The sequence below is a fragment of the Periplaneta americana genome, chromosome 3 (assembly GCF_040183065.1).
Source record: "Periplaneta americana isolate PAMFEO1 chromosome 3, P.americana_PAMFEO1_priV1, whole genome shotgun sequence".
In the NCBI taxonomy this organism is placed as follows: Eukaryota; Metazoa; Arthropoda; class Insecta; order Blattodea; family Blattidae; genus Periplaneta; species Periplaneta americana.
The window spans coordinates 17427118-17448272 of record NC_091119.1 but is presented as its reverse complement, the minus strand read 5'-3'; the positions used below and the strand labels follow the sequence as shown (position 1 = coordinate 17448272).

General features: G+C 35.7%; 1 protein-coding gene across 3 annotated transcripts in view; it reads right to left on the bottom strand.

Moving 5' to 3' along the window:
* LOC138695809 (uncharacterized) overlaps positions 1-21155 on the bottom strand; it is a 228166-nt gene that overhangs the window by 194857 nt on the left and 12154 nt on the right. For all 3 annotated transcript variants that reach the window (XM_069820040.1, XM_069820041.1, XM_069820042.1), the window contains 3 exons: positions 8773-8930; positions 4237-4358; positions 1355-1562 (listed from right to left, as the gene is read on the bottom strand). In XM_069820040.1, coding sequence (XP_069676141.1) covers positions 1355-1562; positions 4237-4358; positions 8773-8838 — 396 coding nt within the window. In that variant the 5' untranslated portion in view covers positions 8839-8930. The remainder of the gene's footprint in view (positions 1-1354; positions 1563-4236; positions 4359-8772; positions 8931-21155) is intronic.

Sequence of the window (21155 nt, the reverse complement as noted above, 5' to 3'; positions counted from 1 at the left end):
TTTATGTTATAGCATAGTATTTTATAACTGACTAATTTTCTAAATCTAAATAATAAACCAACTTAATTTTAAATCTACTAACAGTTACCTCGGAATGCAGAATATTACCACTTCAAGTGTGACTTTTTACTAACAAAAAAATGAAAAGGAATTCACTCATTGTGGACAGTATGAAGAGAGAGGGTCGGAAGAAAAATTGTATTAAGCAGATGGAAGAAGAACCTGACCACTCATTAAGCAGGATAATAATCACACATGTAGCATTATGATTATAAAATTGGTGGCAGTATGTATTTTATGCTCGACCATGCGAAATGTAGTAATTGCACACCTGGTAGCAGCCCTTTAATGGACCTCATTAAAGTACACCTATTCATTAAAGTTCAGGTGTTCCACCAATCAGAAAATACCATTGTAGCAATATGAAAGCGCAGGTATCGATTATTCTTGGATATGCAATCGAAAGACAACCAGTTCTGTTACTATAATAATTAGCGTTAATTGTAAATAATATTCAAATAAATTCAATTTGTCATATCGTTTTTCAATGTCTAATTCAATTTCAAGGTTATATCAAGATTAATGTTTATTTTACTCTCTAGATCAAGGTCAATGTCGACATCTGTTTCTCGGAAAAAATCAATACTTTCGCGTCTGCGTACATCTCACAATTTACGAGATATTGCACAAGGTCAGTTCCGCTCCTCAGTCAGATAAGAATAACATGAATACTTATGAATAATTTCAAGTTAGAAATATGGTCGAGCATAAAAAGTCGTATGAAACTTGAGTATAATGGTAATTAAGACGCTGTATGAAAATTATGAAACTCGCTTGCGCTCGTTTCATAAACATACTCGCGTCTTAATTACTACCATTATAGGCTCGTTGCATAATGTACTATTATGGTCTTTAATATTCCTGTATATTTGTTTATTATCCTGTTAAATGATCTGATTCTTCTATCTACCTTCAGTTTCAAAGACCATTTATTAATTATAAATACATACAAACACCAATTCATGCTAGCAAAGAAATTAGTTAACATGCAATGTATACACCAAGACAATATCCATTCCATCATACTAGGAGATATGTAATGAAGATGTCCAATATGCACGATACATGTCACCAAACAACTACAGCAAAGAGTTTTACAAATACTAAATCTCATAAGGACACACTGTCTATGATGGAAACAAAATACAGAGAAAGAATGATACCAGGTAGACAGCATTAAAGAATCAAAGATAAGAATTAATGAAGTACAATGCAAAGCTGAAAAACAGTAACATAAAAGGATTACAATTTCAATTACAAAGAGCCGCTGCCCCTTGTGACTCCCAGGGCATACCTGGTCCTGAGCCTGGAGGTCCACGCGTTCCCGACCTCCACTGTTCAGGGGAACGCCTCTCCATTGGAGCAAGAGAGCCACACATGCAGCACGGCGCTCCTGAGCTGAGAAAGACTTCTGCTGGCTCAGTTGGCAGGCCGCATGTAGAGACGTTTCATTGCAACCATTCTTCTTGTTTGGATTTCCACCCAGGTCATTTAAAAATGTCCTGTTAAAAGAGGGAAGATAAATTTAAACGCTAGAATAACATAATGTCTCGTAAAACACAAAGATAAAACTGAATGAATGAGTGACCACACTCTCTCCCCTCTCCATCTTTTTCTCTATCCCTTCTCCCCTTCACAGTATCTCTGTGATTGTATTATTTGTGTGTATCTGCATGTGAACAGAATTTGTAGAAGATAAATAACTTTTGGATTTAAAAATTTCAACTCCACTAAAAAATACATACACAATTGAATCAGTCGGAACTAAAAGGAACTAAGTCACTTTTCACAACTTTCCAGGAGAAGCAAAAAAAAAAATACCACTTATTAACACAAATGTATATATTTTTATGTTATAGAAGACAAAAGAATATTTAAAAGTCTTTGTTCCTTCTTCCACCATTGGATGCGCATGACATTCGTTGTTCAAATTGTTGCATAACCCAAAACTGCATATTTTGACTTAGTTCCTTTTAGCTCCGACCAATTCAATTAATTTTATCAAAAGAAAAAAGAATTGAGAAAATTTATTTAAGAATTACAACGGTTTCTTCTGCTACAACCCAAGACGTTCTCTTACAGTGCAATATTGCTGTCACATTACTTGACTTCAAACTGTACAATGAATTTAAACACCTGCATGTATGTATGTATGTATGTATGTTCATTCATTCATTCATTTATTATATTCCATAGATCTTACATGAGCAATGAAGCTTTAAGATGTGGAACAAGTCAAAATTTTATAATATTATAATTACAATTTTTACAATATTTTACAATTTTTACAGTTTTACAATTTAGTAATTTTCTACAGTGATGAGGTGAGGTCCGAGGATTTGCCAAAAGATTACCCGGCATGTGCCTTTTGGTTGGGAAAACCTCGGAAAAACCCAACCAGGTATGTATGTATGTATGCATGTATGTATGTGTACAGAGTGTTCAAAACGTATGGAATATTACTCATAACTTCTTAAGTTTTAATTTCACACACGCACGCACACACACACACACACACACACACACACAAAAGTTTTATACAAAAGCTGTTAAAGATAACCCATACAATATGATATAAGTGTTCGAAAAAAAGTTAATTATTCAAGCATACAGAGCGTGACAGTAAACATTATTTCTTTTAAATGGCACCCTATATTAAAATTTGCATATTCCGAATCTCCATTAAATTTTACGTATGAATGTGTAGAAATTTCACTCATTCACTTGTTTTATGTCTTTTAACTATTTATTAAACTTGTTTCATGAGCTTCAAACTTGAGACAAGTAAGTAGGTATGTAAAACCATGTTGAGTAGGCCTACGCCATTAGAATAAACAAAACACTATTACTAACCAAAATTTACAACAGATGCTCAAAATAAGAACCACTCAAAGCCAAACAATGTCCCAGTCTATCACGAAAAGAATCCATTGTCTTTCTCACAGTTACATGACTGACCTGTTCCAGCTCATATCTACAATCACGTAGTCATGAAATGAAACAAACCACTAACATTAATCAGCAATAAACAGTTTTCATTAATCTCATGGCCTACTCAACATGATTTTACATGCTTGTCTGAAGTTTGAAGTCCACGAAACAAGTTTAATAAATAGTTAAAATAGATACAAGACGTGAAATGGGTGAATGGGTAAAATTTCTAAGCATTCATACGTAAGTTTAATGGAGATTCAGAATATGTAAATTTAAATATAATAATAATAATAATAATAATTACTATTATTATTATTATTTATTTATTTAATCTGGCAGAGCTAAGGCCAGTAGGCCTTCTCTTCCGCCCAGCCAGACTCTAATTCTAATTGAATACAATTGCTTACACAGTTATTACATTAATATCTAGACCATAAAACAACATGAAAGTAAATAATGAAAGTTGGATAAGTAATGTTAGTGTTACAATAATAAACATTGGTAAGAAATAGTAATAATAATAATAATAATAATAATAATAATAATAATAATAATAATGAGATAATTTAGATATTTATCTGTGATATATATAACCATTAAACATTGAGAAACCTGAAACAGCTATAATTGTTAACAAGAATTGTTAGAAAAATATCTCGTTAGCCTATACTTAAATTGGTTTGATGTCTGACAGTCCCTGACATTACTCGGTACGGAATTCCAAAGTCGAGGAACAGCCACAGTGAAAGAAGATGAATATGAGGATGTTCGGTGGGAGGGAATGGATAATATTGAGGAGTGTTGTGATCGTGTGTCTAGGTTATGATGGGTGGATAAATTTTGAAAACGAGACGCAAGATAGACAGGAGTGGAGAAATGCAATATGTGAAAGAGAAGGGAAAGACAGTGGATTTTCCTACGATCTTCTAGACGGAGCCAAGACAACATTTCGAGGGATGGTGTTACGTGATCAGCCCGGCGAATCTTGCAGACGAAACGGACGCACAAATATAGAGTGCCATTTAAAAAAAAATTAAGTTTCCTGTCACACCCTGTATGCCCGAATAACTTTTTTCGAACATTGATATCATATTATATGGTTTATCCCCAAGAGCTTTTGTACAAAACTTTTTTTTAATTAAAATTTAAGAAGTTATTAGAAATATTCCATACTTTTCGAAACAAAAAAAACACACACACACACACAGACACACAAAAACCCATTAAGGAAATTCCCATTACCTGAGAAGGTGTTTCATTCCATGTTTGGCGGCATAATGTAATGCCGTATTATGATGATGGCTATCCCCATAACTAAGATTTGGGTCCAGATTCTTCCGCAATTCTGGAGAACTCTGAAATACCTGAACAAAAAATAGTCCGTAGTGTTGATGAGCATCAAATAATTTATCGAACATGCACGCAGTTCTTATTGCGATGTTATGAAATATACAATAAAAACTTACAGGCAAACAAATACACTGGTCAAAAAAACTTAGGGATATCCTGATATTGGCACCATGTAACAGTAATGCTTAAAACCATATACAACAGTAAATAAATCACTGAATTAAAAAGACTTTGATGTTGAATTTCGTGGGGTGAATCAATCAACAAGCTACAAAACCATAAACTAGACTGTGGTGGTCCAAATGCTTATTTCTGAAGCCACTTTTATTAGTCATATTAACAGTACAGTCTTAACATGAATCAATATCGTCATTTGCAACGAGATTCAGCTTGGAGAGAGATTGACATGTTGCAAGACGACAAATGCAGTAGGAAGTAATGCATAGGCTAGGAGTCTCACAAAGAGCTGTCAGTAGACTATCGGGATACTGAAACTGTTCCACAAGACATGGCCAAAATCGCCAGATCAACAACACCACAGAAGTCATTATCAGTGGCGGCTCGTGGGTTTTGAATTAAGGGGGGCTGCATACAAAAATAAACCAAGCAACTTATTTTATTTAAAGATTAGTTCCATGTGCCTTGTCTTGTAGGTTGCAAACTTTTAAATCTTCTTCTTGTTAAAATCCAGTATGTCGTTTAACATAATCTTTACAATGGAAAACATAGCTAATGCAGTCACTTCTCTCATCGTATTTCTAAGATAGGATTTTACTCTCTTCAAACACGAAAAGCAACGTTCTGGTTCGGAAGTTGTCATTGATATGGTGATAGCTATGTGTAGTAGTTTCAAAACTTCTGAATATGAGGCCTGCAAGTTCTCAGGTAGAAGAAACTGCAAGAGCTTGACTGCGTCACTGATATTTCTGAATTAATCTTGTCTCTGTTACAACACAGTGAGTTCTGTTTTTAGTTTGTCTTTATCGAACATTGGAAAAAGCTTCACACATACAGTTAGGTCATTTTCAGGAAATGAGCTTTTGTAGCATTCAAATTTTTCTTGACAGAGAAGAGAAGATAATATCAGATGATCTATGAACTGGAATCGGGTGTTAGCTTGTGTGATAATGAGGTCACACACTTCCTTGGCTGCCGCAACCCTTGTCTGAATCCGTTCGACCTTATGACGCTTTTTAGGGTTTTCATTTTCACAGATCTCGCTGCTCAACTGTGCACTGTTCCGTGCTTGCCTCATTTATTGTGATGTTAGATGTTTCAGATTCCATTATGGTTTGAAAACATACTAGCAATGGCTCCTTCTCATGAACAACATTTACTGTTCTTATTTTAAAACTCCATCTTGTTGCCCCAGCTGATGGAATTGTCTTTGAAACACATTAATCTAATACAGACTGTGTGGAGATCGAGAGAAGAAAGCAGGGATTCTAGATAAATTAGCAAAAAATATGAGAGCTTTTGTATTTTGTTTAGCGGCTCTTTCCATTGTGAGATTCAACTGATGGGCACTTAATTTCACATTTCTCCTGAAATGTTAAGGTACTGAATTGAATAGACTGTAAATATTGTAGAGAATTAAACACTGTTGCACTTGTTATACTCACAACATTAAAGAAAATGTATTTAAAACTGCGCGCTACTGACAAACTGCTGCAAATTTTGCAGCGCCTGGAAACTTTGGATTCGTGGCAAGGGGCAGCAGGGGGAGGGGTAAAACTAACGCGCAAAGCATCCGAGACGAGACTGGCAGCTCCAGGGGAGGAAGTGGCTTCACTAACGATTGCGTGCATGTCAATGAGAGCGAAATTTTATAAAAACTTCGAGCCGCTAAATAGAGACTGTATAATAAATGTATTTCACAACATAAAATGAGACAAGAGCCACAAATGTCTGGGGGTGCTGCAGCTCTGCAGCCCCCCCTTCGAAAGCCGCCCCTGGTCATTACATAGATTTTTGGCACATCAGAACCGAAAACACAACACCATTCAACTTCAGCAGAAGTTTATTTTGGTAACAGGAACACATGTATCAAAACAAACGATACAAAATTATTTGCATGTAAGTAAACTTATGAGAAGCGTTCCTCTTACACCAGCTGCTTGAAGGGTTCATACAGAATGGATCAAAGAACATGATAACTGGAGCAGACAGTTCTGTTCTTGCTTCAGCATACATTCTGACAACCAGCGAATATGCAGAAATACCACTTTTCCATATACGGGTATCCATATGGTAGAGGCAGAATAATGATTTGAGGATGCATGATCATTGGAGGCTGCATAGATCTTTACATTGTCCATGGTAGATCACTGACAGATGGCCAGCACGATCGCCAGACTTCAATATTATTAAACATGCTGTAGGAAGAATAATTGCAGATTGTCCAGCCCCACCAGTGAACTTACAGCAGCTGGAAAATTTCCTTATTGAAGAGTGGCATTATTGGTTTACGATCATTACATAGATTTTTGGCATATCAGAGCCAAAAACACAACATCAATCAACTTCAGCAGGAGTTTATTTTAGCAACAGGAACGCATGTATCAAAACAAACGATACAAAATTATTTGCATGCAAGTAGACTTATGAGAAGCGTTCCTCTTACACCTACTGCTTGAAGGGTTCATAGATCAAAGAACATGATAACTGGAGCAGACAGTTCTGTTCTTGCTTCAGCATACATTCTGACAACCATCGAATATTCATCTGGAGGTACCAGAAATACTGGTAACTCATCTTTTTCCATATACAGGTATCCATATGGTAGAGGCAGAATAATGGTTTGAGGATGCATGATCATTGGAGGCTGCACAGATCTTCACATTGTCCATGGTAGATCACTGAAAGATGTGTAACACACGGAAGAGATCCTATCATCCATAATCATGCCTTATGCAGATGTAGTGGGAACAGTTTCTTCTTTTAGACGACAATGCACGAGTGCATAGAGCAATAGTAGTGAACGAAATGCTTAAGGGTATATGTACGTGAACGACCACAAATATTATCAGAAAATGCAGACTCTAAATTTCTAAAATTTTATAAGAAAATGAACTCATAACTGGACAAAAATTATAAGGTATCACAACAAGACTTATTATAACTTAAATATCCGATAAAACTATAAAAAAATGTTACTAATAATATTTTTCAAACCAGTTTTACCAAAATATGAAGAAAATAAAAATAATTCTGCAGTTACATCATTTGGCAACCATAACATTATTGTGGTATCTGACATCTTTAATATTTTTTCTGCATTTTAATAAACACTTGTTTCTGAAAAGTAGACTACTCTCAGACATGTAGAGTTGTTTATTTTAATACAATTAATTTTCTATTTGTCCTATATAAAATGTATTAAAATGTTTTCTGACCTAATTTTTTTTATTTTCTAAGAAATGGGCATTATTGTACTCTACCTTTTGCATAAATGCATGTTAAATCAGTGTACAAAATTTCAGAATTCTATCTCTAATGGTTGTGAAGTTACGAAATAATATGTGTGAAAATTTTCAAATTTTGTAAAATTTAATTTAAAGTAAGAAGTGAATTCTAAAAAATATTATTAGTAATTTTTTTATACTTTTATCAGATATTTAAGTTCCAATAAGTCTTGTTGTGGTACCTTGTAATTTTTGTCCAATTGTGAGTTCATTTCCTTATACAATTTTAGAAATTTAGAGCCTGCATTTTCTGATAATATTTGTGGTCATTCACGTACATATATCCTTAAACAACAAGGTGATCATTGAAAGAACTGGCCAGCACGATCGCCAGACCTCAATCCTATTAAACATGCTGTAGGAAGAATAATTGCAGATTGTCCAGCCCCACCACTGAACTTACAGCAGCTGGAAAATTTCCTTATTGAAGAGTGACATTATTGGTTTACAAAGTTTTTAATAGTAAGTCGTACCATTACACTTAATGTATAATTAATTTGCCAATTTCTGCCATTAACACGAATGTTAATTCTTAAGAGTAAAATAAAGACAATGAAACATTATTTTTATGTGTATAAATGTTCGCAGGTCAATTTATGAAGAAACTCAAAAGCCTTCTCCACAAATATCTCCTTCCATTTCTTTTTTTTATTTTAGTAGGTTATTTTACGACGCTTTATGAACATCTTAGGTCATTTAGCGTCTGAATGATATGAAGGTGATAATGCCGGTGAAATGAGTCCGGGGTCTAGCACCGAAAGTTACCCAGCATTTTGTCATATTGGGTTGAGGGAAAACCCTGGAAAAAACCTCAACCAGGTAACTTGCTCTGACCGGGAATCGAACCCGGGCCATGCACTAGCCATTACTCCACAGGTGTGGTCTTCCATTTACTACTGACTATGTCATTGCAAGCTAAAATGACGAAATCTTGAAACACCATTTTGAAGGAGATATAACATACCTGCATTGCTGCAAATTCATCTCCATGCTGGAGATACTTCTTGAATTTAGAGGAAGCACTACCCATGATGGGACGACCCGATGCAAAGCCACACTCGACAGGACTGTTATACTGGTCCAGTCAGTGGCTGCACAACCCTCGGCGTCAAGAGATCAGCCCTGTTTTTTTTAACACAAACCAAATTTTTATTAAGAAGAGGAAGCAGGCAGAATTAGTGTTGCATTCAGTAATACAGTTATTTTCTCAAACATCTAAGTCCACAAGAGTTACATAATTTTCCATGTAGCTTATATAAAAGAAAATACAGTCGAACTCCTATAGCTCGATTTTTCGAGTTAGTTAGTTAGTTAGTGGGGTTTAAAAAGGGCGCGTCAGCTACTATGGCTATTTGCGCCCTTATCTAAAATCTTTTACTAAACACAAACACAATACAATAACCAGAATACTTAAAAGAACTAAAAAACGTTGTCACGGTTAAAATGAGGCAAACAAATGCAGTTTCAACAAGGTGAACCATAAAAACCATAAAAGTGAGAAGTTCTCAGACCCTAAGTAGTATCTAAAAAGAAACAACAAAACAATAAAACAAATGTCACCAGAAATAAATTGTCTGGCACATTTATAAAATGCACGGATGTAAAAGGTCCGAATGTCAAATTTGTTAAAATCATATATTAAAAAATGTAACTTCCGGATGTAATGTTAAATTCAGTAATACAGTTATTTTCTTAAACCTGTAAGTCCACAAGAGTTACATAATTTTCCATGTAGCCTATATAAAAGAAAATACAGTCGAACTACCTTAAGTCGAACTCTTACAACTCGATTTTTCGATACCTCGAAGTAATTTTAATTTCTCGGCAGAATAATGTGTAATTTACGCGGAATATTTTTCCTATATCTCGAAGTTCTATAACTCGACTTTTTCGATATCTCGATTAATATTTCTTGAATTCGATTTTAAAGTGAAAATGAAAGTTATGTATCTACACATATGTAAGTAAAATTGAATGAATGTGATTAAATACCATTACTTTAACAAGCATTGTACTTCTGTATTTTACTTTCTTTGAAAGTGTCCTTCTCCAGGAATCAACCCATTAGTACTAGTCCTACCCCTGCAATCACTACAGGCAGGAATCTGTACTGTAAAGGTATATCACAATGATCACCAATGCGAAGACATAATGACACATCTTTAACATTATTCTTCTCAAACTTCTCTATGAATTCAACTGCTAAAATTGTCGTCCTGTTTTATTTTTTATTTACCGCGCATACCAGCCGTGCAGCTGACTCCCCTTCCTTGTTTGAAGGTCAACTGGCTTCCTTAACATGTGTTCTCATAATGTTGTGAGTACTGGTTGCAACAAGTCGCCATTGTGCATTTTGTGTTACTTCAAAATGAACGACGTGATTGATAATCCCGCCAACTGTGAGGTGAAGAGTGTGATTCGATTTTTGAATGCCCGACATTTGAAACCTGCAGAAATTTACCGGCAATTGAAAGAAGTGTATGGTGATACTGTAATAAATGAAAGAAATGTGAGAAAATGGTGCGAAATGTTCAACAATGGGCGAACAAATGTCCACTATGAAACTCGACCCGGATGCCCATCACTCATCACAGAAGACCTGAAGACTAAAGTGAACGACAGAATCTTGCAAGACAGGCACACATCACTCGACGAATTGCATATTGCCTTTCCTGACATTTCTCGTTCTTTGCTTGGTGAATTGTGTCGCAACATCTTGGCTACCACAAAATCTGTGCCGCCCGCACACTGCTGCTTCAACTCGAGAATTGCTGGATCAATTCGGTTGGGAAATCTTTGATCATCCGCCCTATAGTCCAGACCTTGCTCCTAGCGATTTTCACCTTTTCACTAAGCTGAATGACTTTCTGGGTGGTACGCGTTTTGGAAGTGATGAAGAGTTGAAGAAGACAGTGAACACCTGGCTTAATGAACTGGCGGCAGAGGAGTATAACACGGGAATTCTAAAGCTAGTGAACAGATACGACAAATGTTTAAATGTAGCTGGTGATTATGTAGAGAAGTAAAGGAAGCTTCAGTTATGTAACAGACTTTGTTTTTTTCAAATAAATATATTTTTTTAATTATTACAACAAAACGGTCGTTATTTCCTGGATCCCCCTCGTAGATGATGAAAGATAACAGAGTAAGTAAAAAAGGTACATAAGTACACAAACAAACAAACAATGGCAGTTTACAGAATTAAAAAAAAAAGTTACAAACAAGTAAAGAAGCAATGAAAGCTAATAAGAAAAAGAAAAATGATAATGGTGCATCAGTTTTTTCAGTACACTGAATTAGAGTCCATATAGGTGGTTCCTTAAGAGTTTGACAGACTCTCTAATTATGAGGAGGGCCAGTTCATTTAGAAAAGATTTGTGCAGTCCTAGGGTCTTACAGAATTGAGAAGAGAAGTTAGGTATCGTTCCTCTTGCTCCAAACATCAATCCCGTGACACTGATATCATGAAGATGGTATTTATCTTTATAATACAGGATGGTTGGAATGTAGATTGCTCGTTTCTACTCATGTACGTCTTCAGGCTGTCCTTTATATGTTTCAAAACTGATGGTGGGGTCGATTATCATACCCTGAGACAGGGATTTGCTAATGGCGATTATGTCAATTCGTCTGTTACTGCCATTGTCTATGGACAATCTCGACTTCTCTTTGTTGAAAGTCAACCAGTAATATTTGTCATCAATAATAATTTATGGTATTGGAAATTTCTTCATATTTTCTATACAGGGTGGAAGTGAAATGACCTTGGAGATTGAAAGGGACGATTGGGTACACAGAAATGAATATAAAATCTATATTATGTTTGTGATTAAATGCACAGTTAATTAGGAAAGTAAGTTTGTAGCTTCAGCAATCCGGCAACATCGCCACTAACACACTCTTCTCATGATACTTCTGTAAGAGGTCAGCAAACTCAGTGTGCCTCGATAGATGAGCTGTTCTCTGATGCTATGTTGCAACCAACTCGCATCATGACGTGGCTTGCAGACGTTTTTAAAACTAAATTTACACGAGTATTGAAGTACGCCAGAGGGATAAATTGAGGAGTTCTATGTAATAAGGGCTATGACAGGAAACCATATTTTGAGAAAAATAGGAATAAAGAATTCAACTATGCATAACATTTTATTTATTGCTTTTTTACTTGTGCAACATTATACAAAAAATACTCTTTCATATATATTTTATCAAGTGCTAAGTAGAAACTAAGTTTTTCTTCAGTTTTCATATAGATATTGATATTCGAAGTGATGCTTATATGGGCCCTTTTTAGGAAGAACAGCTGTTCATGATCTTCTTTTACATAGAAGTGTTACATTGTTATGTTACACAGTATTATTTATTTATTTGAATATACAATTTTTTTAACCCTATGTGTTACATTGTTATGTTACACAGTATTATTTATTTATTTGAATATACAATTTTTTTTAACCCTATTTTACCCGAAAGTACTTACTTACTGGCTTTTAAGGAACCTGCAGGTTCATTGCCGCCCTCATATAAGCCCGCCATTGGTCCCTATCCTGAGCAAAATTAATCCATTCTCTATCATCATATCCCACCTCCCTCAAATCCATTTTAATATTATCTTCTCATCTACGTCTCGGCCTCCCTAAAGGTCTTTTTTCCTCTGGCCTCCCAACTAACACTCTATATGCATTTCTGGATTCGCCCATACGTGCTACATACCCTGCCCATCTAAAACGTCTGGATTTAATGTTCCTAATTATGTCAGGTGACCATGTATGGTGGGTCCCTATCACCATGGCATGGCGTGTCCTCAGGTTGCGGATAGAGGAGACGGCCTCCAGATACGGAGGGTAGCTGTGAATATATTGAATAAGCAGTCGTGGACAGCCGATAAGGGGTGGTCCTCCAGCTTGGGAGTTGGGCGAAGGGCTAACAATCTATCACCGTAAAAAACAGCTTGTTACGAATCCCTACAATAAGCCTCGGAATAGGACTGATTCTCTGGCACGACCACAGCAAAGGAATAAGGTTTTGAGATTTGGCACTTGGAACGTAACTAGTCTTTATAGAATAGGAGGGGTAACATTAGTAGCAAAAGAACTAGCTAGATATAGAATAGATTTCGTGGGAGTACAAGAGGTTAGGATTGATGGGAATGGCATATCACAAATAGGAGATTACTTGTTGTATTATGGGGAAGGAAACAATAATCACCAATTAGGAACAGGATTCTTTGTTCATAAAAGAATAAAATCAGCAGTAAAAAAGGTCGAATTTATCAGTGACAGGTTATCATATTTGGTACTTAAGGGTAGATGGTGCGACATCATAGTTATAAATGCTCACGCCCCTACAGAAGAGAAAGACGACCACATAAAGGTTAGCTTCTATGAGGAATTGGAACATAGATATCACATGAAAATTTTATTGGGGAATTTCAACGCTAAAGTAGGACGGGAGGATATTTTTAGACCAACTATTGGAAAAAGAGAGCCTACACGCAATTAGCAGTGACAATGGAGTTAGATTAGTCAACTTTGCCACATCGAAAAATTTAATTGTCAAAAGTACAACATTCCCCCATAAGGATATACACAAATATACTTGGACTTCTCCAGATGGATTGACACACAACCAAATAGATCACATCTTGATAGATAAACGGAGACATACTAGTATAGTAGATATTCGAACTTTCAGGGGTGCAGACTGTAATTCTGACCATTATTTGGTGATTGGAGAATTAGGAGAAAGATTATCAGTAGCCAAGCGAGTAGAGCAACAAGTTAATATTACTAAATTCAGTATTTTGAAATTAAAGGATGAGGAAGCTAAGCAAAATTATCACGTCGAAATTTCGAATAGGTTTGCCACTTTAGAAAGTTCCGACGAAGTTGAGGAAGAATTAGATGTTAATAGCGTGTGGGAAAATATCAGAGATTGTATCAAAATTGCAGCTGAGCAGAGCATAGGTTATTATGAAACTAAGAAAAAGAAACCGTGGTTTGATGAAGATTGTTGCATGGTAGTAGAAAGAAGGAAACAGGCAAAATTGAAATTCTTACAGGATCCAGTTGAGGAGAAGAGAGATAATTTTTTCAATGAAAGACGGGAAGCAAGTCGTACACTTAGGAATAAAAAGAGAGGTTACTTGAAGGAAAAACTGAATGAGGTAGAAACAAATAGTAAGAATAAAAACATTCGAGATATATATAAGGGTATAAAGGAATTTAAGAATGGATATCAGCCAAGGGTAAATGTGATCAAGGATGAGAATGGTGACTTGCTTGCAGACTCTCCATCAATCCTAAACAGATGGAAAAACTATTTTGCGCAGCTACTAAATGTACATAGGCCAAATAGAAATGATCGGGACGAAATTGAAATACAAACTGCTGAGCCATTTATACCCGAACCCACGCTTTCAGAAATCGAAATTGCGATAGAAAATCTGAAAAAGTACAAGTCTCCAGGTATCGATCAAATTCCAGCAGAATTAATACAAGGGGTTGGAAGTGCATTATATAGCGAAATTTATAAACTTGTACTTGCTATTTGGGAAAAGGCAATTGTCCCAGAACAATGGAAGGAGTCTATAATTGTACCTATTTTTAAAAAGGGGGACAAAACCAACTGTGGTAACTTTCGAGGAATATCACTTTTGTTGACATCGTACAAAATTTTGTCCAATATTCTTTTGAGAAGATTAACTCCGTACGTAGATAAAATTATTGGGGATCATCAGTGCAGTTTTCGTCGTAATAGATCGACTATTGATCAGATTTTTGGTATTCGACAGATAATGGAGAAAAAATGGGAGTATAAGGGTACAGTACATCAGTTATTCATAGATTTCAAAAAGGCATATGACTCGGTTAAGAGGGAAGTATTATATGATATACTTATTGAATTTGGTATTCCCAAGAAACTAGTTCGATTAATTAAAATGTGTCTCAGTGAAACATACAGCAGAGTCCGTATAGGTCAGTTTGTATCTGATGCTTTTCCAATTTACTGCGGGCTAAAGCAGGGAGATGCACTATCACCTTTACTGCTTAACTTCGCTCTAAAATATGCCATTAGGAAAGTTCAGGATAACAGGCAGGGTTTGGAATTGAACGGGTTACATCAGCTTCTTGTCTATGCAGATGACGTGAATATGTTAGGAGAAAATACACAAACGATTAGGGAAAACACGGAAATTTTACTTGAAGCAAGTAAAGCGATCGGTTTGGAAGTAACATAATTAGGAACTTAAAATCCAGATGTTTGAGATGGACAGGGCATGTAGCACGTATGGGCGAATCCAGAAATGCATATAGAGTGTTAGTTGGGAGACCAGAGGGAAAAAGACCTTTAGGGAGGCCGAGACGTAAATGGGAGGATAATATTAAAATGGATTTGAGGGAGGTGGGATATGATGATAGAGACTGGATTAATCTTGCACAGGATAGGGACCGTTGGCGGGCTTATATGAGGGCGGCAATGAACCTTCGGGTTCCTTAAAAGCCATTTGTAAGTAAGTAAGTAATTATGTCAGGTGAAGAATACAATGTGTGCAGTTCTGTGTTGTGTAACTTTCTACATTCTCCTATAACTTCATCCCTCTTAGCCCCAAATATTTTCCTAAGCACCTTATTCTCAAACACCCTTAACCTATGTTCCTCTCTCAAAGTGAGAGTCCAAGTTTCACAACCATACAGAACAACCGGTAATATAACTGTTTTATAAATTCTAACTTTCAGATTTTTGGACAGCAGAATGGATGATAAAAGTTTCTCAACCGAATAATAACAGGCATTTCCCATATTTATTCTGTGTTTAATTTCCTCCCGAGTATCATTTATATTTGTTACTGTTGCTCCCATATATTTACCCGAAAGTACATTAGGGTTAAAGTTACACAGTATAAAGGTAAAGGTAAAGGTATCCCCGTCACACACCATGAAGGCACTTGGGGAGCATGGAGGTAGAGCCCCATGCTTTCCATGACCTTGGCACTAGAATGAGGTGGTGTGTTACACAGTGTGGTAAACAGAACACAAAAATTATTATTTTAAACAGATTTTAACAAAATATAAATACAAATCACTTTGTATGAAATTTGAAACATAAATGATTCTTTCTTAACACTAAGTGGAGTTAATCATTCAGATTTAGTTCATCATCACTAGCTTCTTGTGCATTTTCACTTCTGGTTTGTAGGAAAACTTCTTTGTGCCAAGCAACATCTTTTGGTTCCAGGAATTTAATTAAACTGCTCACATCTTTTTCTTTTGTTGGGTTCAGTTGCACAGGATGGCTTCCAATAACCTAGTGTCAATATTCGTGTCAGTCATTTTTCTTAAAGTATTTCTTGTTTCATGACTGTACATTTTTCAAAACAATTATTTTTACAGCATTGTGTAACTAGAAGAAACTGTTTGCTAGAAATATCTTCACCAATAACAGATGTATAACTTTCGCCGGAATTTCTTTTAATCTCCTTTTCAGCACAATCTCTTCTTGACTGGCCTTGTGTTTCTTAATTCCATCATTAAGAGCTACCTCAGACATCTTCAAATAATATAATCAATAACACAACTGCAGTTCACATCCGTAATGGCTTGTGTCTTCTACAATAACTGATTTCAAAACTGCTGTCACACATTCATAAATTGAGATACCGGTATCACAATGAAACTTTGCAGGTGTAGCAATGTAAATTATAGACACCCAGAAAATATAATAATAATAATAATAATAATGAGAAAAATGCGCTCGGGTTGAGGATTAATGTCCAAATTTAGTCTTTGCCATAGTCTGTTATTGGTTTAACTCTCTTCGCACACGTTATGATGTGGTATTTCCCACATCTTTGCCCGCACAGCACACATTTGCAGTCTTCGGTAGGTTCATGGAACACCCAGAAAATGCAATCTCCCTAAAAAGGGCTCATTACAGTATGGACCTGTATTACATAGAACTCCTCAATTATTTTTATTAGTTTTCCTATCGATATGGACAAAAATCACGATCCTACTCGCAATAGTTACAGAAGAGAAGGTTGTTAAACATTTGCGAAAAAACATTTTTTTTCCTGAAAAAAAAAAATTATTAACTTTCCACCAACCCCGGGCCATAAGCTTGGAACGGTGGAACCAAAAAAGGTGTACTAGTATGGCTGTCAAATTACCCATAGTTCTCTCTTTTTCCGGTGTGTTTATCAGCTGTTTTGTTCATATTATTATGATTACAAATTGTTTCGTGTTGTGAATATTTCAAAAGTGTAGTCAAGTTCAACAGGAGTTATTTTTTTATAAATAAGCTAATATTCTGTTCGGCTCAACTGTAGAATATGTCCGGTGATATGTCCCCCTACGCGTTAACACATGATGGAATGCCCACATCCTTCTTGATAAGAGAAAGAATGTGGAAATGAAGTGTTCAGTCCATGTCACAACCATAACACTTTTAATAAATATACAGTGAAATATACATTGATATAATAATCTGCTAATATTCCTGTTACCTCCAGATCCATTCTAATCTGTTTACGTATGACCAAAACTGATAGTAGCAATTTAATATTTGGCAATTGGTGGTATTTTGCGGTGGATTATGGGGCGTAAAAGGTGTAGTTTGATGTCATATCCATCGCATCGATTTCAAGCATATTTGGCTTGAAGTACTCCCTCCTTTCTTTTTATCCTCTCAGCTTTCCACCAATATGATATTATAGTTTTTTGTTACATATAACATGAGCTATTCGTTCTGAAAATCTCCAAGGCTATTTCACTTCCACCCTATATATCCAGTTCTCGTTAACTCGAAGAATTATCAGTTTCTGGAAGCACTTCGAGATATCGAAATTCGATTTAAGAATCCATTTGAAGAACTGAAGTACTCTCTCCTTTCTTTTTATCCTCTCAGCTTTCCACCAATATGATATTACAGTTTTTTGTTACATATAACATGAGCTATTCGTTCTGAAAATCTCCAAGGCTATTTGACTTCCACCCTATATATCCAGTTCTCGTTAACTCGAAGAATTATCAGTTTCTGGAAGCACTTCGAGAAATCGAAATTCGATTTAAGAATCCATTTGAAGAATTGAGTTATAAACTCGAAAAGAATAACATTTACACTAAATTTTTCCTGATGTGCATATAAGATATTTTCAAATGACAAATAAATCTAATGATCTACAATGTAGATAAAAATTCATATTGAAAGAAAGAATGAATGGGAAAAAAAAAAAAAAAAAAAAAAAAAAAAAAAAAAAAAAAAAAACATTTAAAAGGTAAGCGAAAATGCGTCCTTTCAAGGGAAATTGAAGCAAGGAGAAATCCAAGCGATTTTCGCCATTCCATATGAAGGAACATTAGAAAATGTTGAAGGGGAAAGCCGAAAATGGAAGTAATCTAATAGCTACCACATAAGAAGGGAGAAAGGAGCCCTACAGAACAGCAACAGAGGGGGGATCGCCAAAGATGTTAAAAGGCTAAGAAGCACCAAAGGTGTAATTTAATATTCTGCCACACACTCCCATAATCTAAACCAATGGTTCCCAACCAGGAGAAATTTTGAGGGTTTTAGGAGGGAATATATTTACTGAATATTGATTGTGCCGCAATTGCTGAATGTTGACTCTTGTGGACTCACTTTCTTACTACTCTTTTCACTTTTATTTTTCCAATTTTTTCTACAAAAATCTCTATTATTTTCATTTTCTCGCAACACACCAATGGCTGTAACACACTGATTGAAAATGGCTGCTCTAAAGCAGGGCTTGCCAAACTTTTCATAGTGAGGGCCACATTAACCTTCTGAGAAAGAATCGCGGGCCAAGTCACGTAAGTTTAAATTAAGTCTAATAAACAAAGCTCACAAACATTAGTATTCAAACTTTTATTGACCTAAAATCTACACTTTCAAATTGCTTTCTTTTTTCATTCAACTGGCAAGTTGTTTTTGGCAATATCTTCCACTCTGAGAGCAACTGTATGTACTGAAAGACTACTATTCTTAAATAAATCTACTTTCTCAGGACAAATTTCCTTTGCTGCCATTATCACGCACGATTTAAGAAGTTCACCATCACTAAAAATTTTTGCTCTTTTCACCAGTTCATGTGAAACTAGCCACTGTTGCTGCTTCATTGTCTGATCTCTGTTTGTTGAAAATATTCTGTTGAGATGATAGTCCAGGCTTCATTGCTTCAAATTTATCATCCTGTAACTTCTCCGTAAATTGTGAAAATTTTGAAAAATGTTTGATTTCATAATGCCTGCGAATATTATATTTTTTAAACACAGCAACTGATTCATTAAAAATCAGGCATAATTACTTTATATCCAGTTTGAATCATAAAATAGTCCAAACTCCATTGTTGTTTAAACACAGAACATTCACTGTCCATTTTCTCTTTTTTTTTTCTTTTCCTGCCATAATTAAAGTTACGCTGTAAGAACTACTAGTAAATGCTTGTAAATTAACTCAGAGTGCTAATACTATTCTTAACTGGATAATATTTACCACTTCACATTTCCACTGCTCTAATATGTGTGACTGTGTACAGTCCGCGTCACCGTTTTTGGCGTGTGAAATAAGTAATGGGAACGTTAATTGCGAGTGTATTATATTTGCCGCAGTCAGTCTGACAACTGTGTTTGGCAAATGACTGATGTGACGTGTATATGAAGTGGCACCATTCTCAGTTGCACTAGCAACATGCTCACAGACTGGGTACTATATATCTAGGACACACGCCAAAAATGCTGGTGCCAGCTATACCGAAAGAAGTCGCTGTTGTCTGCTTACTGCGATGCAATCTCTGGTTGCTCTGTTGCCATACTTCGCGCTTGGGCTGGACAACCCACGGTCGCCTGGCGGCTGAATGCTTGCAACCATTGTTGCCTATATTATAGCAACATCATTGTTACCACAATATATGAACAATTTGTTTAAGAATCTGGGTCTCAGTTTTGATTTCATCGATCGAAATTCGTGAATAAATTTATCTTCCTTTTCTTGACTTTACATTTTTTTTTTCAAGTTATAAATGGGCCGAACAAAAGTAGCTCGAGGGGCTGATCCGGCCGGCGGGCCATAGTTTGGCAAGCTCTGCTCTAGAGAATCAAAGACGATATGTCAAAACCAAGGGTCTGACTTTGGAAGGCATTGATTTGGAAAATGCTGAAATTTGTATAGGGGAGGAGATGTAGGGCCATGGCTTATTTCCTTTAGAGCTTGTCCCGACATTGGTTTAGCATTTTGGGACCACAGGCAGAATAACTTATCTCAATATGGCGAGATGAGACTGAGGATTCGCCATAGATTACCTAACATTCGTATTGCGGTTGGGGGAAACCTTGAAAAAAACCCAACCAGGTAATCAGCCCAAGCAGAAATCGAACCTATGCCCGAGCAAAACTCCGGATCGGCAGATGAACACCTCAGCCAACTGAGCTATGCAGATGACCGTGTATTTCTCTTACCAGGGGGGGAAAGAAAAGTGTGCCCCTCGTTTAGAGATTGTTTGGAGATGGGGCATGTTTACCATCTTCATTCTGAATATAGAGTGATTCGGTTGCTGATGGCAACATCCATCATGCACACTTCATCCCCCTATTATTTATTCGCTCGTTTTCATACTCTCTCTCGCTATCATAATATTAATAGTCGATCACAACGCGATAACACGCTAGAAATTCCACTTCACACATCATCTCTGTATTCCTCATCTTTCACTGTTGCTACCTCTCGTCACTGGAACTCTCTGTTGCCTGAAGTCAAGGGCTATCGAACATTGAAATCTTTCAAATCCAAGTTAGAAAATTATCCTATGACGAGTTGCCAAACTAACTTACTATTATGACAAGTGTTGTATTGCATGTTTCCACGTATTCACATTTTTTTTAATGTTCTAGTGATATTTAACTTATTTTACATTTTTGTTTTCATATTTTCCGATAATGGTATATCTATAATGTGATAAGTTGAGCTATATACAATCATAATTTTCCTTACTATGTGTACTTAAAAATATTTTATTCATTGTATGCTTTGTACTGCACTATTTTATTACTACTATTAGTATTATTATTATTATTATTATTACCAGGGAACGGATTTATATGGACTAAAAATATATGAAATATGTAAATATATATGTAGTTATTTTTACCAAAATATGGAATTAAATATGGATTTTTACCAAAATATGGAATTAAATATGGACTTAAAATTATAAAAAAATGACTATGTACGTTAAATATTGGTACATTTTAATCAAACTAAACAAAAAATATAATGGACGTACCTTATCTTCCAATGTAGTTTCAACAAAACACAATTTTTATTGTCTGTTAC